Source organism: Sminthopsis crassicaudata, chromosome 3 (assembly GCF_048593235.1).
Source record: "Sminthopsis crassicaudata isolate SCR6 chromosome 3, ASM4859323v1, whole genome shotgun sequence".
Classification (NCBI taxonomy): domain Eukaryota; kingdom Metazoa; phylum Chordata; class Mammalia; order Dasyuromorphia; family Dasyuridae; genus Sminthopsis; species Sminthopsis crassicaudata.
This window is the reverse complement of record NC_133619.1, coordinates 237,231,028-237,258,311: the sequence shown is the minus strand read 5'-3', so window position 1 is coordinate 237,258,311 and position 27,284 is coordinate 237,231,028. Positions and strand designations below refer to the sequence as shown.

General features: G+C 33.6%; 1 protein-coding gene across 2 annotated transcripts in view; it reads right to left on the bottom strand.

Moving 5' to 3' along the window:
• DHRSX (dehydrogenase/reductase X-linked) overlaps positions 1-27,284 on the bottom strand; it is a 346,627-nt gene that overhangs the window by 268,501 nt on the left and 50,842 nt on the right. For both annotated transcript variants that reach the window (XM_074300237.1, XM_074300238.1), the window contains exons 2-3: positions 12,272-12,379; positions 1,320-1,388 (exon numbers count right to left, since the gene is read on the bottom strand). In XM_074300237.1, coding sequence (XP_074156338.1) covers positions 1,320-1,388; positions 12,272-12,379 — 177 coding nt within the window. The remainder of the gene's footprint in view (positions 1-1,319; positions 1,389-12,271; positions 12,380-27,284) is intronic.

Genomic DNA, 27,284 nt, shown 5'->3' with positions numbered 1-27,284 from the left:
CAATCGACCTGAAAATAGATCTAGGAGAGACAATCTAAGGATTACTGCACTCCCTGAAATACATGATGAAAAAAAGAGCCTAGACACTATCTTTCAGGAAATCATCAAAGAGAACTGTCCAGATATCATAGAATCAAAAGGTAAAATAGCTATTGAAGTAATTCACTGAACACCTCCTGAAAGAGACCCCAAATTAAAACCCCAAGGAATATCGTGGCTATATTTCAGAGCCATGAAAAGTCTACCACACCTACCACAAAGTGACTTATGTATTATCCCCCATCCTATGTTAGAAAAACCAGTGGGGTTAACTAGAAATGAAACTGGCATATCCTTAAAAAAAACAAAACAAAAAAAAAACATTTGGAGGAATGGACAGAACCCATATAGGTATGTGTATCAGAAGAGTGTAATGTATTTTAAACTACATTATTAACTGCTAATTAATCTCACTAAATGTTTCTTAAATTTAAAGCTGCTGAATTGAGGATACAGATCAGTTAGGGTTCATAAGCAGCAGAATTAAATGGACAATTCCCCTCAATAATAAGGATTTGACTAAGTGGAGGAGAAGAATGATAAAGCTAAAAAGATACCACCACAATAAGAAGCCCTGGATTATTACATTTGGAAAGTGGGATATAGTTTGTTCAGAGTATGTGATCTTTAAGATTCCTTCCAACTCTAAGATTCTATGACACCACAGAACAGTGAAGGGAAAGGAATCAGGAAGTAGCTATACATTAACTTGTTTGAATAGAGGTACTTGGAAGATTAAATACTTGTTAGGGATCATAATGAAAATGTCTTCAACAGACTTGAACCCAGACCTACCTAACTCCAAGTCCAGCAGTCAATCAACAAGTATTATTATGTATCAGATACTGTACAAGAGTAGATATTAAATAAGTTATTGTACACAAAATACTTAAAGATCATATGATAAATTTTCTTGGGAATGTTTCCCCCCCTCCCTTCAAACTATGAGTCTCTAATTATCGCATAAGGATATAAATCCAGGTTAAAGTCAATCAAATCTAATTGATGTCCCCTTCCTCAACTCTTCAAGATTCACTGAGTTTCCCAAGGTAGAGAGTAGTTAGATTAATAATAATACACCTTTTCTTTTCTTCTCTACATTTTGATCAAGGATTTCATGTTAGTGAACACCCATCTCAATTCACACAAAAATTCAAAGCTTGCCCTTATTAATCCACTTCTCTTGCCCCTTCAATCAATGCCTTAAAAAAGCAAACAAACAAACATGAAGTCACTTCAATCCATGAAAAAGAAAAGCTATTATAAGTCTTGGTATTTACCTTTGGAGTTTAAAGTTTCTTCCTTTATTTGTTTTACAGCTTCTTGGCCTTCTCTCTCTTTATTTCCAGCTTAAAAAAAAGAAAGAAAGAAAGAAAAAAGATTCAAATTAGTAGGGAACCCATCACCAAACTGTTAAATATAGTAATTACTTCAAACTATTTTTAGAACAAAAATATCATCTATGTGAAAAGTATATGGCCCCATCAGATGACACCAAACATCTCTCATTCTATGGTTTGGCTCATTCACCCAAACCGAGGGAGAGGGGGAAATGTTACAGGAAAGGATCATAGTGGCCACTATGCTAGCATTCACTCTGACACTCCCAGGCATAACTGTGATGGGTGGAATTACATGTCTGAATATACAATGGTAGTACATGAGCTCTTACTAATGTATTTATTTTCATAAAAATCAAACTTTTTCTAAACAAGAAGGCAAAAGAAAAAAATCATCATAACAGCAGTGTGCACAGTATTGATGAGGGAAAAACATGTAAAAACTTAGAGAAGCCAGTAATGACACATGAATAGGTAAATACACCTGCCCAATGAAATTCATAATAGGAATCAGACTATTATCTTCTTTTTAAAGAAAGTCTAAAGCATATTTTGAATCTCTACCCTCTACTGTCGACAAAGATGTCTTCTGTATTCTTGGTATTCCCTACTATTGTTAGCATTACATCCTTTCAGTGAAAAGCAGTTCCTTTAATTCTAAAATATGTAAAGCTATTCAAGTATTATTCTCCATAATTTTTTAAGGGTTTTTCCCTTCTCTGTACATGAGATGCTAAAAAAATATGAGAGATTTGTCTTTGAGGGGTTTTTCTATATAAGGCTGTAGATGGCATTAGAGAGCAAGGAAGCCTTTCCCACAGTCATCTCTTCACGTAGAGCAAAGGATTTTGTTTTCCTCCAATCAGCTCTAGCAAACATCAGAGGTTTCCTCCCAGATCTGCTCCCTACATTAAGACCACAACTTCTCCTCAGTTGGTTTCTGTTTCTATTAGCCTTTCAGGTGCTTTCCTTTTCAGTCCTTATTGGCTTCATCTTCTGTATTTTGGTTCTAAGGTCTCTTCTTTTTCTCAGTGATTTCTCTGATCTCTCTTCTGTACCTGGATTTTTTTGCTCTCTGATTACTGATCCTTTGAACTGGTTTCTGTCTCTCAAATCAGAGTCCCCTGATGTGTAGTGAGCTATTTCTAACTTCAGCTGGGAAACTAAAAATCCACATTCTTGAGATATATATATATATGTATATATATATATATATATATATATATATATATATATATATATATATATATATATATATGAAACAAGTCCGCTAATTCCTAGGTAATTCTTTGATTCAGTTTCCCAAAAATAAACTCCAAAGAACTAAAACAGTCATATTCAAATTAGCTACTAGAAAACCAAAGACTACAAACATCTCTAATATCAACAATTATTTTTGCCTCTGAATTGCTTATCTTTCCTTTTAAGAAAATCAATATTTTATTTTTATTGAAAGGAATGTTTTTCCTCAGGTCTTCAGAATACCTTTCTCCTTTTAAAAAAAGTTTTTATTCAGTCATTTTTCAATTATGTCTGACTAAACTTTATGTGAGTCTTTTTATCTTTTTAGGCTTTTATCCTAACAAGAAAATTTAGGAAAATACATTTTTCTCCTTACTTGACATATTTGGTAGATAGTAAAAGCATTACAAAGCCTTATATTATAATAAAAATATAATAATAAATAACAATACAGCTTTTATATCATAATATCTAAGAAATAATGTTTCATGCAAAAAAATTTTTAATTTTCACACAGTAACACGGATAAATGAAATTCCAAAATAGGTTCCTTCATTATAGACATAAATTTAAACTGACTCTTCTGAGGATCAAATGAGATAATATATGAAAAATTATTTGTAAATCTAATCTTGTTAATAAAATGTTAGATGTAACTCACTTAATAGAAATTATATATTTCTAAAAAATTGGCCCAAAGAAATCAAAGAAAATGGAAAAGTTCCTGTGTGTACAAAAGTTTTTATGGTAACCTTTTTGTAGCAACGAAGGATTATAAAATAAGGAGATCTTCAGTTAGAGAATGGTTAAACAAACTTAGTATAGAAATGTCATAGAATACTATTATATTGTAAAAAACGATGAGAGAAATAGATTCAGAGAAACATCGGAAAAGTTGTATTAATTGATGTAAAGTGAAATGAGTAGTCAGAAGAACAATGTATACTACAATAACCATATTGTAAGAAGTGAACAATTTTGAAAGATTTGAGAACTATGATCAACAAAATGAGCAACTGTGTTTCCAGAGGACTGATGATAAAGGATGCTACCTAACTCCTCACAAAAATGTGAAAGATGAAATAAGCAGAATGGTACACACATTTTTGAACATGATATACATAGAAATTTCTTTTGTGTGAATATTCACATTTTGTTGGAAGAGTTGTTGGATTGTTGATGTTGTTTTTTTAAAGGAGATAAGAGGAAGAAAATACTTTAAATAACTGAAATAAGCAATTTTAAAAGTTGGCCTTAAAATTAATTTCAGTTAATGGAATCATATTTTTTCATTAACAGAAAAAATTTTAGATGTAGTCTCCTGGGGTTAGTTCTATATGAACAGATAAAAGAAAGGGGAATGGAGAAAGAAAGAGAGAGACAGAGACTAACAGACAGAAAGTATATGTGTAGATCTATGAATAGGGGTGTGTGGATGTGTGTGGGTGTGTGTGTATATGTGTGTATGTATGGTGTGAAAGAAAAACAGAGAAAGAGAAAAAAGAGACACACAGAGAGAGAGAGAGAGAGAGAGAGAGAGAGAGAGAGAGAGAGAGAGAGAGAGAAAGAGAGAGAGAGAGAGAGAGACAGAGAGACAGAGAGAGAGACAGAGAGACAGAGAGACAGAGAGACAGAGAGACAGAGAGAGACAGAAAGAGACAGAGACAGAGAGAAAGGTCTTGACTGAGTAGTTTAGTTCCTTCCTTTAACGCATAATATAGAATGTCTCTAACCTAATTATGTGCAATATAAAAATAACTCACTTATCTGGCCTGAAAACAGGATTATCTAGAAAATAGCTCTGAACTCCTAAGCAAGGTAGATCATGCATTTTATTCTGCTGAAATAACATGGAGCAAACTTCTAGACTGAATTATCTGTGAAATTAAGAAGACTGAACAAAAGTCGTGAAGTGGAAAAAATCAGATTGGCTGTTAGATGACAAAAGACTGAAAGTATCTAACATGAATGTTAGAGGTATCAACAGACTACCAGAAACAAAGCAAATAGTTGTATATACCTAAACAATCACTCCCTTTTCCCAGCTCCCAAACACAGGCCTTTATACACTAGGCTCTAATAATCATTATTCTTTACAGATATTCACATTCAATTCAAAAAAAGGCAAATTATATTCTCTATACCTTCTTTAAGAAGGGAGGCATGTATATAATATAGTTTAGAGAGATTTCTAGCAAAAAAAATTGCTTTAGATTAAATTTTAAAATGGTATTAAATTTATCTGGAAAATTCAAATATTAGGAAAACATTCTCTCACTTAACCCTCCCTACTCTCCAATTCTTCTTCATCTCCAATAAGCAAAACATTTCCAAGAAAGAAGAATTGTGATTGTATTGAGAAATGAAGGATGATTTTCCTGGTGATAATTTGAAGTTCCAGTGAGAACTTGAAGATGAATTCCATTCTAGTTATGGACAAAATGAACCATGCAACATACTTCTAGAGAAAACAAATTCATCTGCCCAATTTAAAATAGCAATTGTGTATATAAAGAAAGGACTGCCACTTTCTCCCAGGGACCCTTAGAGAAAGGGGGAACAGGTAAAGGGCAGGTATGGGAAGGGGCCAGGGTAGGAGTAGCAATAGCTATCTTATGGTCACAAAGTATAAGCAAACAGACTCTAGAAGGTGGGGAAAGGGCAGAGACTGGTCCCCAAATGGTGATAGGGCTTTGCCTCTAAGTCCTCTCAGGGCACAGGATGGCTTAAGCCCAAGTGGAAAATGCCCATAAAATGGAAGCTTCTCAGCCCTCCCCTACTCTCCCCTACTTTATACTCCTATTCCAGATGCTAAGCCCAGGAAAGAAAGAGAAACAATCCTCATGAAAAGTTGCCTTCTCCCTCAACACCAACAACCTGATAAATCTCCAATCGACTTTTCTTCAGAAAGCCTGAGCACCTTACTCCATGGAGAGTTGTGCCTGCCTTCCCAGCAGGCTTAGTTGAGGGAGGACATCTCCCTAACTCTAGCAAGCATGGGCATCCAAGTAGATATCATTTTATTAATTACTTCTTTTGGGGTCTAGTTGTTCATCAAATAGATTTATGTTTTCAAAAGTTTTTAGCATAGAAATCAGGCTATTTAAAAGGAAGCAGAAATAACATCTAATTAATTTATACACAAGTGCACTACTCTGTGAGTATTTACTATGTATAATATGCTATGCTGTGCATAAAGAAAAATAAAACTGGCAAATTTCCCTTTGTATACACACATAATAGCACCTTGCACTTGAAGCACTTACACAGAACTTCATAGATAGTGAGCCAGGTTATGCCCCTCAGAGAAAGGCCAATGGGAGATGTCACATTCCTTGGTTAACATATTTTTGTAGAGTAACTTTCCAAGAAGCAAGAATATAATTCTTAAATATACTGAACACAGAACAAATCTAGACTGTAGCAACTCTACACAAGTATAATTAATTTGTTTTTATTTCTCTCTTTCCTTCTTTGTTTTTCTTTTTTATTCCTTCTTTAATTCATCCTTTCTTCCTTTCTTTTTATATAATTTTTAAGACTGATATGCCATCCAATATAGTATAAAGTGGGAATTATATTACCTTTTCACAGCTGTTAATTTGTTCTCACTTCATTCTACTATCAGTTCTATCCTGCACTGATAAGATACGGACAAGCTGACCAAAAAAGATCTTTTCCATCTCTAAAAGCTACACTTTTAGCATTTATAGAGCACATCTTAGGAAAGGAAAGAATACAATTTTAGGCAGACTTAAAATCAAGAAGTAGTAGGTTTAAATTCAACCTGTGATGCTAACTGGGTGATCACTAGTAAGTCACTCCAACTCTTAGTGCCCCAGGAAAGCCTCTAAAACCATAAAATACAGGGTATGCCAAAAGTCTTAGTGTCATTTTAAAGTAAGACTTTTGAAACACTCTTTAGAAGAGTTTCCACACTGGAAATTTTCACATTGATGAAAGCACAAGTCTAAACAAAAATCTAGATTACCAGAAATACAACATTAGATTATATAACTGGAAAATTCTGTAAATTAAAAAGAATTAAAAGTCACACACAAAATTTCACAAATCAAATAAAAATATTTTAAAGCAATTTTCTTTTTAGAATTAGATACATTAAATTTCTCAGAGCATTATGAAGTCACCTGAATTAGAAACAGGTTATATTCTTAATTCTTTTTGGAAGTGGGAAAGAAAAAAACAAACAAACAAAACAAAGAAATTGGCATGATTTTGTTATACATTTAAAAAGAATTGCAAGTTGTCCATAGTAGACTTGCAATTTCATCTACAATAATCTTTTTATGGTACTATATTGTGAAAATGCTTGTTTTATTTCATAAATTAAAAAATAAAGAATTTTGAAATTAGAAAATAAAATAAATCTAATGAAAAAAGTCTTGATTAACAAATGATTCATAATATATTAAGTAAAAATACATTTGAAATGGCAAAATTCAGTTATATCTGACTAAATATGTTTCTTAAATAGAAAGTCATATAATTTTTCAAGAAGAGAAATTAAATCAAATTGTCATAAAGAATAAAAAAAAAACTGCACCCTTTGGAAAATGTTTAATTGGTTTCTCAAAGTCACCCTTATGCTGTAAATGTTCTATATTTAATTGGACTGATTGAGTGCATAAAGACAACATGCATAAAACCCAAAGAAGTCATTAAATATGAAAACTTAGAAACCCTTTTGAAAAAAGAAAATGGTTTAATGAGTCTTGCTGAAAAAAGTATCAGGACAAACAGACTTCCCAATAGTTAGAAAATCACTTTGTGAAGGAAATGGTATTCCTCATTAAACAAGTGATTTTTAATCAGAAAGTCTGCAATAGGTCTATCCATTCATACTTATTTATATTTTATCAGTTCCTCTGAAGACTAGTCTTCAATTCAGAAAACTAATGGTGACATACAAATCTGTCCTTTCATCAGAATGATGGTAAACTTCTATTTATAAAATATGGGACTCGTTATCAGGAATGGAAAATGTTTTAGTTTGCTTTATTTAATTATACTTTCTTTAAAAGGTATTTGGGAGGGCGGTGTTTAGTAACTGATAATTGTTTTTAAAAATTGATAAAATGTAAAAAACAACAACATCAACAACAACATCAACAACAAAAACCCCCAATAATTTAGCAGTCTTCTCAACCTTATAAGCATTTTGGCTGTTTAGTGGTCTTGTACAAAGATCAAGGGAGTGGCACTTTCCCCTCCTCCAACAGTAACATAATTTCTTCTTCTAAGTAGATTTTTTTTTTTAATCTTGGATTTCACAGTAAGTCTAAGGTTTTTAAAAATATTAGTAAAAGAAAAAGATCTCTTCTACATCACACTTTATTGATGGATTAAGTTCCCTGACATTAAGAACTATCTTTTGCCTCTTTGTATCTCCAGAGCTTAGTATACTGCCTGACATAAAGTAGGTGCTTAATCACTGTTTATTGAATTGAATTGACTTATTTTTGATACTACAATAGAGATAGCAAGGTAGCATAATTTAGAATGTGGAATGTGGAATTAGGAAGACTTGACTTCAAATCCGGCCTCAGATACTTATTAGTTGTATGACTCTGGCTCAATTACTTAACCTCTCTTAATCTCAGTTTCCTCACTTGTATTATGAAAATAATAATACCTGCTGCCCAGAATTGTTGTAAGACCAAAAGGAGAAATGATAGTTATAAAATGTTTTGCAAATCTTAAAGAGCAATATTGTTATGCCTGACCGATTATTTTTTACAAAAACTCAAAGGAGGGGACCCTGAAGAACTAATTGAATTGTTTCACAGTAGAAGAAATTGAATCCCAGATAGACTTTTCCAAGATGAAATAGAAATCAAGTCTAGTACTTGACTTCAAAAAGAATAAACTTCATTTCTGTTCTTTTTGAAGTCAAGTACTACAGATTATTCATCTTGGTAATATTATAATATTTTGCATATATATATATATATATATATATATATATATATATATATATATATATATATATATATATATATATGTAGAGAGAGAGAGAGAGAGAGAGAGAGAGAGAGAGAGAGAGAGAGAGAGAAAGAGAGAGAGAGAGATGATTCTCACTTCATGTAAGTAGACTGTGCTACAAACCTAAAGAAATTTTTATGTAATAAAAATTTGCTTTTACCATCCCACTTTAGTCAAATAAGAAAGGCATACACAAAATAATATTTTTACATCAGTCATAAAATATATTAAAATGCAGGCATATTAAGCATTGAGAATTGTAAAATGAATGGTAAAGTTAATGACAAAGTATACATAGTACTGTATAAAAAAGTTAATGTAGGTGTGCAATATGTTGTCCCTTCCCTACACATGCTATCTAACCTTTATCATAGTTGTGCAACTCTTTTTAATGAAGCTATCAACAAATGTTTGGACATTGGCCTTCTTTTTTTTTCCTTGTATATTTGATGGTATATTTGATGATAGTAAGCAATATTATCCTCAACTATTTTTTGAACTTTAAAAAATCTTGATGTATTTGTATTTATCTTTTCAATGAAAGAAAATAAATTCATTCAGATGACAAAATGCTTCTGCCAAGTGCTTTGTTATGAATCTTTGGAGTTCAACTTTAGATTCCAAAGCTTCCCTTTCTTCTTCTGCTATCTTTGCAACCAGCAGTTCAATCAGATCTTCATTTACATAGTTCTTCTCCATGAGACTCAGCTCTCCACATCTTTCTCATCCATTTCTAGTTCAAATTCTTGTAATAATTTTACAATCTTGTTACTTCTTTGAAAGTTTCATCTTTATCAAGCCCACAAAAGTTGGGAATGACTTGCAGACACATTTTTTCCCAAAGTGTCTTCCTATGTCTTCAAGAATTCTTTATGCAAAGTCAAATTTGCATAATGCAAATTTATATAAAATGAGAACTGTTTTTGCCTAACATACAAGAAATTTCTACTGAATGAATAAATGAACAAATGAATAAATGAATGAAGTGAAATATCAGGAAGTTTAAGTTCCTTCTTCTTGGTTCAGTTTTCTTCTTTACTCCAAAAGGAGTTGGAAGTGAATTAAGGATCCTTTCTCTCATTTCCCAATATTTCTTGCCTATTTCTCTTTCTAGTCACTCAAGTTCCTTCCCTGCTGGGTCATGGAGAAGCTCAGCATCATCAGGGGAGGTGCTGAAGTAGAATAGACATGAGAAACACGTACAAAACAAGAACTAATCAACCCTTATGAAGTAAAGGAAGAATGTATATATCTTCCTCCAATCCCCTTCTTTGTAGTTCTCCATATCTTCATGTTTCTTGAAAATTTTAAATGGATTAGTTATAAACCCCTGAGGAAAATATTCAGGAATTTTCATAATCTACTTCCAATTTCATTCCCTTTCCTGACTATTGAATATCATGGATAAAAGGGAAACAATCAAGAGACAGAAAAAGAAATAGTTGTGAGATGATAATCTCAATTTCCCTAAGAAGAAGAAGGGGACAAACTGATATATCACAGAAAGACACCCGTTCCTTGTGAGAACTCAAATCCTATGTAATAAACTCACTTTTCAAATCAAGAGGGGACAGAAGAGTGAATCTGTCTTATAATAGTCTCAGTAATTTCCCTTTCCTCAATAACTACTCCCTTCTAAAGTAGAATTTCATTTACAGTATTACATGTCTATTCCTACAGGAGTAAAACTGAACAGATGGGTAGTAGAGAAGCAATGTCCTAAGTTCTCTTTTTGTAAATGTGAGAAAGAAAATAATAGAGGATAAAGAAAAAAAAGGAAAAAAAAAACACTAAGAAAAGAAATTTCTGAACCTTCAACTAAGTCAGAAAATTGTCTCTAATGATTGCAGAAACACCAAAGCTATTAGGAATAACAACAACTATAACAGCAAACCAAACAATTCACAAAGCTGTAAACACTAATATAATTGAATACTAAAAGGGGCTAGGAAAACTATAATGCAATTCACCTTTATCCCCAATCACCAATAAGGAAAAGAAAACATAAGTGGTAATGAAAGCAAAAATATCTTAAACTGAAGGTATTTTTTCAAAGGAAAGGAAAAACATGGAAGCAGAGAAAGTAATGAGTTAAAGTTAGTAAAGCCTGATAAATATGCTTCATTAGACAGGTTCTATTCTACACAAGTGAAAGATGGGTCATAGGAGGCAGGAAATCATTTGAAAAGCAGGCAAAATATAGGAAGACCACGAAATAGGGAAATGAAAAATACTGCAGTCATTTTTCAGAAAGGAAGGTTAAAAGAAACACAAAAATGAGCTTGAATTCAGCTCCATAACAGAAAGAATATTCCTAGAATTACCCTTAAGGAGATAAGAGTTGGTTTAAAACTGAGCAAAGGGACATTTTAGCCAGTGTCAAGAGAAAATTTCTGTAGGCAAAAAAAAAAACAAAAAAAAAAAAAAACATTCTTTAATAAGATTTTTCTTTTACAAATAAAAAAGCTACTCATCAAGTGTAAAGAGAAATTAATAAGATAATATCAGCAGGGAACAGAGTTGTTTAAATGCCATGAAGAATGTAAATTCAGAGCCACTCCCAAAATCTCATTTTCCCTTGGAGATTTTCCCTGATTATGCTGGAACTCCAGTTTTCTGAAAATAAAAATTACCAAACATTAGAATTGGCAAGAACTTTATAGATCATGTCATCTTAGCCTATGGAGGAATACCCACTACAGCCTGACTTACAGGAATGGAGGAGGCTTGAAATATTCCAAGGACAATGAACCTAGTTCATTATTGGGCAGTGTTTTGTCCATTGCTGAGTTAGGCAAAGTTGCCAGATAGCCATACTTGAATACATGATGATGCCTTGAGTTTGACTCAATAGATTTTCTCTCTTAGTGGTACGTTAGCAAGAAGACTCTTTCATTGTAAGGTTTATTTAATGTGATCTTTTTGGAAGTCAGGTAAAGCCTATAGATCCTTCTAAGAATATTGTTTTTAAGGACAAAACAAAATGTAGATAATTCAATAATTATTTTGAAATACAATAATATGTGTGTGAAAAAATACATATATACATACACTTACATAAAAATATATAAATGAACATAAAGTTAATGGACCCTAAATTAAATTAAGATCTTACACCACAATGAGTAATTTGAAAAACTTTAATTTCAACTATGGTATCATTTTATTGGTGATGACATACTATCCTCATCGAAGAGAAGCAATGTGAGATAAGCTACTGAGATATGGAGTTGACAATAGGCAGTCAAAAGGGAGAAAAGTCTACTAGGAAACCCAACTTTGAATAAAGGAAGCTTGGTAGTAAGAAAATACTATAGATCAGAAAATAAGAGAGAAATGAAAGGAGTATAACTCAAGCATCCAAGCATCATAAACACTTGTCTTTACAGAGTGATTTTTGTAAATTACATAGAAAAAAAAATAATACTTTTATTCCCCTAGTTAATGAATTCCTTTTGAGCCCTAACTTTTGTCCCCCTTTGGAGATCAATTACTGATTCTACTTTTCTGGCTTCACATAAGCACATTCTGTAGCTTTGTTTGATTATGAATCATATTTCAAAGAAGCAATCTGGTATATTTTAGAAACTGAAGAACTCATTTTTCCCCTAGCATACAAAATGCACATTCATTATCAAAATTATTACCTATTATGACGTGCATGCCAAGTTTTGCCAAATGCTTTGCAGTAGAAAAGCCAATTCCACAGAGCCCTCCAGTCACTATAGCAACATTTCCATGTTGTGAAGAAAAAGCTGTAAGAAAAAAAAAGTACAGGTAAATCCTCATTAGAATGTCAGCAAATATTTTTGAGAACATAAACAAAATATAATGTTAAACTGGTAACTTTTAGAAAAGCCTCTCTTCTTAACACCAATATTCTCCCAGAGATTATTGTACAGTTAAATAAAAAATAATCTACATAAATATGCCATATTTCCATAAGTTTTTAGAACCAGAGACAAGTGAGATTCTCTTTTACAGGACTGTATGAAGAGAACCTTTCCACAGATTGAAGGTCTTTGTAAAAGTAGCAGTAAGAAAAAATAGAGGAATAATTGCCACAGGAATAGATGCTTAATTTCCCCTAGCTCACAGGGTTATACCAAGGCCAGCCAACTCTTCTGGGCTAAGCAGAAAGTATTCAAAGGTTCTAAGCTACAATACTCTTTAAGTCTAATGAGTCAACTAACAGCATCCCTCTAACAGTGTGTATGCAACTTTTTGTATACGTGTATGTGTATTTGTGTGTGTGTGTTTGTGAATAAAGGCAGAAGAGGCAAAGATCTAAAAGCTAAAGCCCAACGCACATAATGTGACTGCTGAGGACATTAACAACTTCATATATCATGTGGATGCAGTTGCCAAAAACAGTTCTCTTTCTTCTTTTTCATTTAGAAAGGAAGGAGCTATTTGGAAGGAGGCCTTAGTCATTTTTGGTTGGGTGCAGTGATTAACCCTATTTGAGTTAATCTTTTGTATTTAATTTGTCTTTTATATCAAGTAAATCACGTTTTGTGTCCTCTAATTGCTCTAGTAAAGAAAATATATTTATAAACTTTTGAATTGTGGTTCTGAATATATGATTCCCCCCAAAATGCTATGAACTTAATATCTTTTGAGGTCGGTCAAAGCTACAGGTACAACTCATGATATGCCCTTACTTCAGAAGAATCAGTTTCAGATGACTCACACAGCATAAAAAAAGACATAATGAACATAAATAATGAAAAAGCATGTACTAAGTAACTACTATGTATTCACCAAGCACTGTGGTAAGCATTTGGAATACAATAACAAAAATAATATTACCTATTGCCAATAAGCTTTTATACTGCTGAAGAAATAATGTGTACTATGTTTCAATACATTAAAACTAAATACAAGGTAATGGGGTGGAGCAGTCACAGTATTTAGGGAAAGCTTCATGTAGAGGGTTATTTAAGCTGAGTTTTGAAGGAAACAAAAGATTCTCCAATAGAGACAGCACTGAGGAAAGGGAATATTTCAGGTACAAGGGACTGCCAGGACAAAGTCATAATACATACTGCCGTATATAAATCATCCAAGAAACAATAGAAGAGGACAGTCTTATCAAGAATAAGAGAAATATATATATATATATACATATATATGCATATGTATATATATATATATATATAAAGATTTATGAAAATAAGGAAGGGCAGAGGATAGAAAAATATGAAATGGTTGTAATCTGTGACCAAACAACTTTAAAAACTCCCAAATAAAATTTTAGAGTGACAACAAAAGATTACAGTGAGACATTTTTCCAGCCTAAAACAACTTGGGAGATTGGCAGGAAAAATCTGTCTTGACTTGTGGGTGAACTGGATTTAAGTGAGGCAAAGTTGCAAAGTTCAATAACCAGACAAAAATCGGGATGATTACAGATTGCCCAGGAGGTCCTTGGTATCTTTAATGTCTGACCAGCCTCTAAGAATTCCAGATTGCCTGTTTCAGCTGACTTCATGGCCACTGGAATAAAATCCACCCATGCCATCAGGGTAATTTTTCACATGATTGGAATAGACATCCTCCAACTTACAGATGGGTTTGCAGCCCATCAATTACCCTCAATCTGGTTTAGCCCCTCTGCCAAGAGAGTTAACTAGACTGTGGCTGCTATACGAGGTTTAGCTTCTTGGAGCCACAAGTAAGGATTGAGTGCCAGGTGGACACCAAAAGTAGATGAGCAGCTCTTCAAAAGGTTTGGCAAGCCTTCATACTAGAGATGCTAGTTCCCCTTTAACATGGGAAGATGATATAACAACTCCTAAGAACTTTATTATCATTGAGGTAGTTGGAAGGAGTTTGTCTACAAAGACAGAGGGCATGAGTATAAATCAATTAAGGGGGAGTGGTCTCCAAAAATAAAAAGAAGAGGTAACAAAGAGAAAAGTACTGTGAAAGGGGGAAAGGGAGACATAGAATGGGCAATTTTTTTTAACATAAAAGGGGTGTGCAAAGAAGAGCTTTTATAATAGAGGAGAAAAAATACTTAAACCTCACTCTCATCAGAATTAGTTCAAAGATGAAAGAAAAAAAAATAAACACACACACACACACACACACACACACACACACACACACTCGATTGGGTATAGAAGTCTATCTTACCAAACAGGAAAATAAAATGGGAAGGGAATATAAGCTATGAGGAAGGGAAGGTGATAAAAAGGAGGGCAGATTAAGGAAGGCAGTGGTCAGGAAGAAAACAAACTTTTGAGGAGAGACATGAGGGGGAAATAAACAGAAGAAAATAGAATGGAGGGAAATATACAGTAATCACAACTGTAAATATAAATGCAAAGAGCTCACTCATAAAATGGAATCTGAGAGGAGAATGAATTAGAAACTAGAATCCAAGAGTATGTTGTTTACAAGAGATGAATTTGAAATAAAAAGACATACATGGAGAATAAAGGAAGCAGAATCTATTATACTTCAGCTGAAGTAAAAAAAAAAAAAGGTAATGGTAGAAATCATGATCTCAGACAAAGCAAAAGCAAAAAACAGACTTAATTAAAAGAGATAAATATAAACAGTTTTCAGAAGAAAAAAATCAAAGTTATTTATAGTCATATGAAAAAATTATCTAAATTACTACTGGATTAAATTAAAACAACTATAAGATATAACCTCACACCTATTAGAAAGGACAAATTCTGGAAGGGATCAGGAAAAATAGTTACACTAATAAACTGGTAGAGTTATGAACCAGTTCAATCACTGTGGAGAACAATGAGGAACTGGCTGCCCCTAAAACCCAAAACTGTGACCCAGTAATTTGACCTAATAATACCTCTACTATGACTGTGCCCACAGAGATTAAAGAAAAAGCTTTGAAGCTCAGAAGAAATGCATGAGAATAGATAATAGGAAGGAACCCATAATAGGTAGGAAAAACTGAAGATGAGCTGAATCAAAATTAAAGAAGAAAAAAATCTGAGATGTGGAAGAGTTGAGATAAGGAGCTTACTGTAGTGAAAATAAGGATGGTATTCTCAATAAAGCAAAAAGTCATTTAAAGAGGTAAAGCAGGGGAAGTGGGAAGGTGGGGACTTAAGCAAAATTGATTTGGAACAGTGAATCAAACACAAATTAATAAATAATTTCTATAATTTAGTAAAGATCCAGTTGAAACTAAATAACATTAATTGAGATTAGACTCAATTGTGAATTCTGCCAGAGTTCATTCAGTAGCTTAAGAACAGAATCTAAGTGGGTAGATAATGTGATGGTCAGGATTGAGGCATGAATAGGAGAAAGAATTAAGGAAAAGACATTCACAGTGAAGAATACTGCCTTGTTGAATCAGTTAGGGTCAACATTATGAAAAACAGAAAGAGAGGAGAGGACAAGGCTGATGAACTGGTAGGTCAGGGAAGGATTAAGGGACACTAAATCAGGATGAGAACAAAGAGCAAGTTTAAGAAATGAGTTGATGAGGAGGAAAGACAAGAGATTGTGTTTAGAAAATGGGATTCCAGATTTCAAGATGGCAAGGTTCAATATTTTTATAATGGGAACAGTCTAAAGTGTGGCCATTCATGTGAATGGCCGGGGCAAAGTAGTGATGGACAGGATGATGAATCCCAGGGCCAGAATGTTCAAAGTATAATGTAAAATGAATTCTGAAGTCACCAAGGATAGGATAGGACTGAGGATAAAGAAATCTTGAGTTGTGTCAAATTCATTGAGGTAAAAGGAAAACAAGATTTTGGACATTGTAATGTAAATAAGTAAAATGAACTTCAAAGAAGACATAGTTGTCCAGTGATAATGGAAAAGGAAACATTTGGAAATGGCAGAGGGAAACAAGGAAGAAACATCAGCTGGAAAGAAAATAATTAATGACTTCAAAATGTTTATCACTGAATTCAGAGCAAGTAGGAATTAAGAAGCCATATAGCCCAACCTTCTCATTTGCAGATGAGGAAATTTAGAGCAAAGGAGGATATATTATTTTCCCAGAGTTTCAGTCTATAAAAGAAAATGCTAGGATTCAAACCCAGAAATCCAGTTCTCTTTCCTTTTTAATAAATTGTTCTATTTCACCTTCTTTATCTAAAAGTAGGGAATAATAATGTTTGCCCTCTCTCAAAGGATTATAAGTAATGTGATTTGGTCATTTAAAACTTTGATATGTCAGTTGTTATTATAATCCAAAATATGATATAAATATCAGCTATCATTATAGGGGGTAGCGAGGTGGCACAGTGGATAGGATGCTGGACTAGAGTTAAGGACTACAGTCAGAAAGATTTGTTTATATTCCTAAATCAGATTACTAAATATTTAACCCTAGGAGAGTTAGTTAACCCTATTTGCCTCATTTTTCTCACCAGCTCAAAAGGAAATAGCAAACTACTTCCATATCTTTGTCAAGACAACCCCAAATGGGGTAGCTAAGGGTCAGAAATGCCTAAAACAAATGAACCACCAAAATAACTATAACATCAGTTTCATTTCTAGCTAGATGAAAATCAAAAAACACTCAGCATTACTTAATTCTGTTGGAAAAAAAGAACTTTAATAGAAGTAGCCCAATCTTCTCATTTCACAATTGAGAAAAATAAGACTCAGAAAGGTCAAATGATTTGCCCAAAGTCAGAAAGTTAATGAAAGAACTCAGACTAGCATACCCATTTCCTGGATCTTAGTTCAATGTCTTTATACTACAATATTGGTGCTGGAAAGGATCAAGCTTAGCTGTAGAATCTTTTTTTTTTTTTTTCCCCATAGAAATTCATTGACATGTAAATGTTATGCCCATGCCCTACATAACTGACAGAGCTACAAAAGACTGATGTAATAAAAATATTTAGTTTGATGACAGATTATATCTAGTTCAGATCTGTTGAAGGAGAGAAACATGCATATAAGAAAAAAAAAAAAACTTACAGGATAAGAGCAGAAGTAGATTTCATATACCAAGCCTATCAGACACATTCTTTAAATTTCTCTTTTATAATCCTATAATTCTGATATCACTCACAATCTTCTTGATATTCAATAACCTAATTCTCTTTTTAATATTTTCAGGAACTTAAATTTATTGATGAGCAAAGTAGAAGTAGAATTCTTAGTATATTTCCTTCTAAGGATCCTTAAGGATACATTACTCATTAAATTAATGTTTTCACACATGCAAATCAGTTGACTCATCATTCCCTGATACTAGCTCCCTTGGTTACTGAATGAATCTGGCAAAATTCTCCCATTAAAATGATAGAATATAAAAAATAAAAATAAAAATAAAAATCCAAAGCCTTTATATATTTTAAAGCTTAGTGCATATGGAAAACTTTTATTAGTAGCTTTCAAAACTTTTTTTGGAACATACATTAACTCAGAATCTTTCTGAGTTATCAATGTTATAATTCTCATTTTTCAGGAATGAGATCTGAGTTTTAAACAAAATGTTCCAAGCAGCAAATCGTAAATCTTAAGTTTATGATAATTCTCTAGACTGATGGTCCACAGGAAAGTTTCTTGTATGTTCATATTTATGGTAGGATAATGTCTTTTATATCATTTATGCCAAAAATTAGTAATTTCCTAATTATATTCAACATATTGCCATTTTAGTCTTAGTAATACAGAGTCTTTCTCATCATTAATTCTTGTGAAATTTATCTTTGGTGCCAATCAGGAATAGATGGGCTAACTGATCCATATTACCTTTGATTCTACTAAAACTATTGGGTTATTGAAAATTTAGATTTTTGAGCTCTTTTGAGGGTAGGAACTGTCTTTTTTATTCTTTTTATATCCCCAGTCATTAGCATAGCATCTGACATTATATAGTAGATTCTCAATAAATATTTGCTGTCTAACTGAAGATGCATTACATAATTTATTCCTTTATCATATATTCCGTTATCATGTAATTACAAGATCAAAAATTTAGAGATAGAAGAGTCCTTAAGGGTCATCTGGCATAATGTACTATTTTTCATGAGAAAAAGAGGCTCATGTCAAAAATGACATGACACAGGATATACAATGGCATAACTTGCATTTTAATCTAAGTCCTCTGATTCCAAATAGAAAAATTTTCCCCCATGGAAAGTCTACAAACATCAAAATAGAACCCTAATCCCCTAAAAGGAACTCCATGTCTTTATATCTAAGTATTATTTAATGACATTTATCTACTAATGCTAATTAGTTTCACATAATAAAAGGCAGTAATAACCAAAAAAGATAACATAGAAAGCTATATTTAATACTTAAGTACTCAGGAAAAAAATTATCTTTACTATCTTTTGTGCTTGATAAAGCACTTAAACCCTCGTTTCCATAAAAAAAAAAAAAAAAAAAAAAAGTTACCTGGGTCCAAGACATCATAAAAGAGAATTATTAAAAATCTCAATCATGAAAAGTCCATTTTTAGAGTCTAAAACCTAATCAAAAAATCCCCACTCCGGCCAAAATATTTTGAAGTATTCCAATATTTTGCTAGAGCCAAAGGACAATTTCTACATGTCAAGAAGTAAGAGATTTAAAACTATCCTTCTGGGCAAAAGGGAATCTTTTCTAAGGAGGTTAAGGGTTTCCAAGTAGGCTGCTATCCTTCCCAAACCATAAATTGCGCATAAAAAAAAAAAAAAACACAGAAAGAATGAAATATTGTCATTATGCTTACAAATTCCAGAGAAAGGGGACACTACTATAAATCAACTACAGAAGCCACGGTCAGAGTGTCAAGTCCTGCCTCTGATTCATACAAGTAAGAGGCAAGCTACAACTTCTCAATGACCCAGACAAGTCTCTGGGCCTTTTTATGGTAAATAAATTGTCAATCTGTATAAGGGAATAGTTTTTATGCCAGGAGTTTCCCATATGGAAGTGATGGAGGGAAGGGTCTTTTCATCCCTCCCCAACCTTCCCATGATTGCTCCTCATTCCCATTCTGTCAGCTGAGACCCTTGTTTCATATCTTATAGATAAAATTAAAGCAATTTACTGTAACTCCCTCTTGTCCCTTCCTCCTCATCACATCACTTTTAAATGCCTTCCTCCTTCACCCCTGTTTCATGTAAAGTGGGCTTATTTGGTACCAAGGCTAACTTCTATATTTCTTCAAGAAATTTTATTCCATCCCAACTCCTCCAACAGACTGCCTTTTCATAATATTCCCTCTTTTACTTACCCTATATACTGGTTCCTTCCTTACTGCCTGCCACTAGGCCCATATCTCCTCCAACCTGAAAAAACCCTCACTTGTTCTTCCATCCCTATATAGTCCTACATCTCTTCTTCCTTTATAGCTAAACTCCTTGAGAAGGTCATCTACAAATGCCTTAAATTTCTTTGCCTTCTCTATTTTTTACCCGATAATCCACATTTTGACCTAATCATTACACCGAAACTGCTGCTTTAAAGTTATTAATGACCTTTTAGTTGCCAAACCCAATCCACATTTTCCTAGACCTCTCTTCAGTTGGCACTGGTGATCACACTCTTCTCCTTGATATTTAGTTCTCTCTTCATTTTTTGGTCACCACTCTCTCTTGCTTCTTCTCTTCTGACTATTCCTCCTCTGTCTCCTAGACAGATCTTCCTCCAGATCAAGCCCTCTAACTATAGGTATCTTTCAGGGTTCTAGTTAAGGCCCTCTCCTCTTCTATACTACTTCGCTTAGTGTCTCATCAATGCACATGTTTTTAATTACCATCTTTATGCAGATTATTCTCAAATCTATCTTTCCTGATCCAATCTCTCTGCTGACCTCCAAAATCACATTTCCAACAGCCTGTCAGATATCTTGAACTGGATGCCCAGAAACATTTTAAACTTAAACTTAAACTTTATCTCTAAACTCTTCCCCTTTCTTATCTTCCCTAATATGATACATGGCAACATCAACCTTCCAGTCCTATAGGTTCACCCCTAGGGTCACCTTCACTCCTCACTACCTCTCTCATCTTCCCCATTCCCCTCTTATATCTAAGCTGTCCTCAAGGGTTGCTAATTTCACCTCTGCAACAACTCTGAAAATGCCCCCTTCTTTCTTCTGACAATGCCACTCATCACCTCAAGGCTGGACTTTGCAATTGTCTACTACTGGCTCGCCATACCTCAAATTTCTCACCACTCATCATTCTCCATTCAGCCTAACAACAATGACTTCTTACTGGTCACAGGGTCAAATACAAAGTCCTGAGCTTGGCCTTCAAAACACTTCATAACTTGGCACTTCCTACCTTTCTCATCTTCCTACCTTTCTCATCATCTTCTCATACCTTACCAACACATGACATAGGCCTCCTGGTTGTTGCACAAACAAGACTGAGCCACAAGTACTCCCTCTGACTATGTTCCATGCCTGGAATGCTCTTTATTTTTTTATTTTAGGATAAAATCCTTTATTATCTGGCGGTTTTGTTTTTTTTTTTATGTTTGTTGTTTTATTTATATAATATAACATAACAGCATAAAATGATATAACACAGATAACTAATATCACTTAAGAGAAAAGTTTAGATTAATTATGTCAGTAAATCTTACCTATTATATTAAAATATCTCTCCTTAGCTTCAGAACCTAACTGTACTCTTTTTTAAAAATTAATTTTATAATTATACATTTTTTTTGACATTACATATGCATAGGTAAATTTTTTACAACATTATCCCTTGTACTCCCTTCTGTTCCGAATTTTTCCCTCCTTCACTCCACCGCCTCCCCTAGATGGCAGGCATTCCCATACATATTAAATATCTTATACTATATCCTAGGTACAATATATATGTGCAGAACTGAATTTTGTTGTTGTTGTTGTTGCAAAGGAAGAATTGGATTTGGAAGGTAAAAATAACCTGGGGAGAAAAAAAAAAAAAACTAACAGTTTACACTCATTTCCCAGTGTTCCTTTTCTGGGTGTAAATGATTCTATCCATCATTGATCAATTGGAATTGGATTAGCTCTTCTCTATGTTGAAGATATCCACTTCCATCAGCATACATCCTCATACACTATCATTGTTGAAGTGTATAACGATTTCCTAGTTCTGCTCATTTCACTCAGCATCAGTTGATGTAAGTCTCTCCAAGCCTCTCTGTATTCATCCTGTCGGTCATTTCTTACAGAACAATAATATTCCATAACATTCATATACCATAATTTACTCAACCATTCTCCAATTGATGGCCATCTGTTCATGTTCCAGTTTCTAGCCACTACAAAAAGGGCTGCCACAAACATTTTGGCATATACAGGACGCTTTCCCTTCTTTAGTATTTCCTTGGGATATAAGCCCAATAGTAGCACTGCTAGATCAATGGGTATGCACAGTTTGATAACATTTTGGGCATAATTCCAGATTGCTCTCCAGAATGGCCGGATTCTTTCACAACTCCACCAACAATGCATCAATGTCCCAGTTTTCCCACATCCCCTTCAACATTCATCATTATTTGTTCCTGTCATCTTAGCCAATCTGACAGGTGTGTAGTGGTATCTGAGAGTTGTCTTAATTTGCATTTTTCTGATCAACAGTGATTTGGAACATTCTTTCATATGAGTGGAAATAGTTTCAATTTCATCACCTGAAAATTATCTGTTCATATCTTTTGACCACTTATCAATTGGAGAATGTCTTGATTTCTTATAAATTAAAGTCAATGCTCTGCATATTTTGGAGATGAGGCCTTTATCAGAACCTTTAACTGTAAAAATGTTTTCCCAATTTGTTACTTCCTTTCTAATCTTGTTTGCATTAGTTTTGTTTGTGCAAAAGCTTTTTAATTTGATGTGATCAAAATTTTCTATTTTGTGATCAATAATGATCTCTAGTTCTCCTTTGGTCACAAATTCCTTCCTCCTCCACAAGTCTGAGAGGAAAACTGTCCTATGTTCCCCTAATTTATTTATGATCTCGTTCTTTATGCTTAAATCTTGGAACCATTTTGATCTTATCTTAGTATGTGGTGTTAAATGCCTAGTTTCTGCCATACTAATTTCCAGTTTTCCCAGCAGTTTTTGTTAAATAATGAATTCTTATCCCAGAATTTGGGATCTTTGGGTTTGTCAAACACTAGATTGTTATTTGTATTCACTATCTTGCCCTGGGAACCTAACCTATTCCACTGATCAACTAGTCTATTTCTTAGCCAATACCAAATGGTTTTGGTGACTGCTGCTTTATAATATAGTTGTAGATCACATACAGCTAGACCACCTTCATTTGATTTTTTTTCCCATTACTTCCCTTGAAATTCTCGACCTTTTCTTCTTCCATATGAATTCTGTTGTTATTTTTTCTAGGTCATTAACATAGTTTCTTGGGAGTCTGATTGGTATAGCACTAAATAAATAGATTAGTTTAGGGAGTATTGTCATCTTAATTATATTTGCTCGGGCTATCCAAGAGCACTGGATGTCTTTCCAATTATTTAAATCTTACTTTATTTTTGTGGCAAGCGTTTTGTAATTTTGCTCATATGATTCCTGACTTTCCTTTGGTAGATATATTCCCAAATATTTTATAATATTGATCGTTATTTTGAATGGAATTTCTCTTTCTATCTCTTGCTCTTGGAATGTGTTGGTAATGTATAAAAATGCTGAGGATTTATGTGGATTTATTTTGTATCCTGCAACTTTGCTAAAATTCTGAATTATTTCAGATAGCTTTTTAGCAGAGTCTTTGGGATTCTCTAATTATACCATTATGTCATCTACAAAGAGTGATAGTCTGATTTCCTCATCACCTAATCTAATTCCTTGAATCTCTTTCTCGGCTGTTATTGCTGAGGCTAGCATTTCTAGTACAATGTTGAATAGTAATGGTGATAGTGGGCAACCTTGTTTCACTTCTGTCTGGGAAAGGTTCCAGTTTATCGCCATTACATATGTTTACTGATGGTTTTAAATATATGCTCCTTATTTTTTTAAGGAATAGTCCATTTATTCCTATACTCTCAAGTGTTTTTAGTAGGAATGGAGGTTGGATTTTATCAAATGCTTTTTCTGTATCTATTGAGATGATCATATGGTTTTTGTTAATTTGGTTATTGATAGAGTCAATTATGCTAATAGTTTTCCTAATATTGAACCCGCCCTGAATCCCTGGTATAAATCGCACGTGGTCATAGTGTATTATCCTGGGAATTATTTTCTGTAGTCTTTTTGCTAATATTTTATTTAAGATTTCAGCATCAATATTCATTAGAGAGATTTGTCTATGATTTTCTTTCTCAGTTTTCAGCCTACCTGGTTTAGGTATCAGTACTATGTCTGTGTCAAAAAAGGAATTTGGTAGGACTCCTTCAATCCCTATTTTTTCAAATAGTTTATTTAGCATTGGAGTTAGTTGTTCTTTAAATGTTTGGTAGAATTCACATGTAAATCCATCTGATCCTGGGGATTTTTTCTTAGGGAGTTGGTTAATAGCTTTTTCTCTTTCTTTTTCTGAAATGGGACTATTTAAGACTATTTACTTCTTCCTCTGTTAATCAGCGCAAGCTATATTTTTGAAGGTATTCTTCCTTTTCATTTAAATTATCGAATTTATTGGCATAAAGTAGAGCAAAGTAGCTCCTAACTATTGTTCTAATTTCCTCTTCATTAGTGGTGAGTTTTCATTTTCAAGACTAACAATTTGCTTTTCCTCTTTCCTTTTTTTAATCAGATTTACTAAGGGCTTGTCTATTTTGTTGGTTTTTTCATAGAACCAACTCTTAGTTTTGTTAATTCAATAGTTTTTTTTTTTACTTGCAAGTTTATTAATCTCACCTTTTATTTTTAGAATTTCAAGTTTTGTTTTGTCTGGGGATTTTTAATTTGTTCCTTTTCTAGCATTTTTAGTCATAAGCCCAGTTCGTTGACCCTCTCTTTCTCTATTTTATGCAAGTAGGCCTGTAGAGTTATAAAAATTCCCCTTATTACTGCTTTGGCTGTATCCCACACATTGTAGTATTATGTCTCATTATTGTCATTTTCTTGGGTGAAGTTATTAATTATGTCTATGATTTGCTGTTTCACACAATCATTCTTTAGTATAAGATTATGTAGTTTCCAATTGTTTTTTGGTCTATTTTCCCCTGGCTTTTTATTAAATGTAATTTTAATTGCATTGTGGTCTTAAAAGGATACATTTACTATTTCTGCCTTACTGCATTTGATTTTGAGGTTTTTATGTCTTAGTACATGATCAATTTTTGTATAGGTTCCATGAACTGCTGAGAAAAAAGTATACTCCTTTCTGTCTCCATTTAGCTTTCACCAAAGATCTATCATATCAAACTTTTCTAGTATTCTATTTAACTCTTTGACTTCTTTCTTATTTATTTTGTGGTTTGATTTATCTAATTCTGAGAGTGCAAGGTTAAGATCTCCCACTATTATAGTTTTGCTGTCTATTTCTTTTTGCAGCTCTCTTAATTTCTCTCTTAAGAATTTAGATGCTGCACCACTTGGTGCGTATATGTTTAATATTGATACTACTTCATTATTGATACTACCCTTTAGCAGGATATAATAATGCCCTTCCTTATCTCTTTTAATTAGATCAATTTTTGGTTTTGCTTGATCTGAAATGAGGATGGCTACCCCTGCTTTTTTTGGCTTCACATGAAGCATAGTAGATTCTGCTCCACCCTTTTACTTTTATTTTGAATTTATCACCCTGTTTTAGGTGTGTTTCCTGGAAACAACATATATAGGATTCTGGCTTTTAATCTAGTCTGCTATCTGTTTCCTCTTTAAGAGGGAGTTTATCCCATTCACATTTATGTTTAGAATGACTAATTCTATATTGCTTGCCATCTTGTTAACCCCTGCTTATGCTTTTCTCCTTTCCTTCCCTCTTACCCCTCCCCCAGCATTAAACTTGTGAACACCACCACTTGCTTTTCACAGCCCTCCCTTTTTAGTATCCCTCCCCCACCTTAAAGTTCCTCTTCCTATTTTGCCCCTTTTTCTCACAATTTCTGTATTCCCTTCCCCTTAGCTTACTCCTTCCCTCTATTTTCAATGAAGTGGAAGAAGTTTCACCATAAATCGAATATGTCTATTGATACACACTATGTTCATCCCCCTCCTTTCTTTCTCTCAGATATAATAGGTTACCTTTGCTTCTTCATGAGATATAGTACCACCACTTTAACTTTTTTATGATATAATTTCCTTTCCACCTCTAGTTTCTAGGACAAATTATACATGTGTTCTTTACATATTTTTATAACAGAAGTATAGTTCTCAAGATTTCTTTTTACCTTTTTAGAAATCTCTTGAGTTCTGTATTTAAAGATCAAACATTTTATGTAGGTCTGGTTTTTTCATCAAGAATAGATGGAATTCATTTATTTCATTAAATGTCCATCTTCTTCCCTGGAAAACGATGCTCATTTTTGCTGGCTAAGTTATTCTTGGCTGCATACCAAGTTCCTTAGCCTTTTGGAATATCATGTTCCAGGCCCTTTGTTCTTTTAATGTGGACGCTGCTAGATCCTGGGTTATCTTTATTGTGGCTCCTCCATATCGGAATTGCTTTTTTCTAGCAGCTTCCAGTATTTTATCCTTTGTCTGATGGTCTTTGAACTTGGCCACTATATTTCTTGGCGTTTTGATTTTAGGGTCCCTTTCAGTAGGTGATCGATGAATTTTTTCAATGTCTATTTTACCCTCTGTTTCCAAAACGTCTGGGCAGTTCTCTTTGATAATTTCCTCGAAAATAGTGTCCAAGCTCTTTTGTTCTTCACATTTTTCAGGGAGTCCGATTATTCTCAAATTGTCTCTCTTGGATCTGTTTTCCAGGTCTGTTGTCTTTCCAATAAGGTACTTTACATTCTTTTCAAGTGTTTCATTTTTCTGGTTTTGCTTGACTACTTCTTGGTTTCTCCTTGAGTCATTCATTTCTACTTGTTCCAGTCTAATTTTTAATGATGTATTTTCTTCACTCACTATTTTTATATCTTTTTGTAATTGTCCAGTTGAGTTTTTTTTCTTTTATGGAATTTTTTTTCCATTTTATCCATTTTATTTTTTAGAGAGCTGTTTTCTTTTTCCAGCTCACTAATCCTGTTTTCCTTGGAGTTGTTTACCTTTTCCAATTCACTAATCCTGTTTTCCTTGGAGTTGTTTTCCTTTTCTAATTCACTAATTTTGTTTCTCAATGATTTGATTTCTTTATCCACTCTGTCTTTAAATGCATGGGATGACTTCTCCAGACTCTCTTGCCAAGCTTCCCTTTCCTTTTCCCATTTCTCTTCTAGCTCTCTTGTGAGAGCCTTTTTGATTTCCTCTATGAGAGTCTTATGTATTGAGGAGCAGATCATATCCCCCTTAGGGGATTCCTCTGGAGACAATCTGCTTTTAGTCTCCTCAGGGTTTGAAGTCTGCTCTCTCTCCATACAGAAGCTGTCAATAGTTAGAGCCCTTTTAAATTTTTTTTGTTCATTTTGTCAGAGCAGAAATTGAAGAAAATAAATTGACAAGAGAAACAATTGGTCTGTTTCTGGGGGTGGATGTGGCTGGATGGTGTTCCTGGGCTTCTTCTACAGACTGCAGGAGACAGCAGCAAGGCACTAACAGGACAAAGATGGCTGCCCTGCATCTGCGCTCTGAGGCTCTAAGACCGTGCTGAGTCAGTCCTGGTGGGGGTGGGGGTGGCCGGGTCCCAAAAG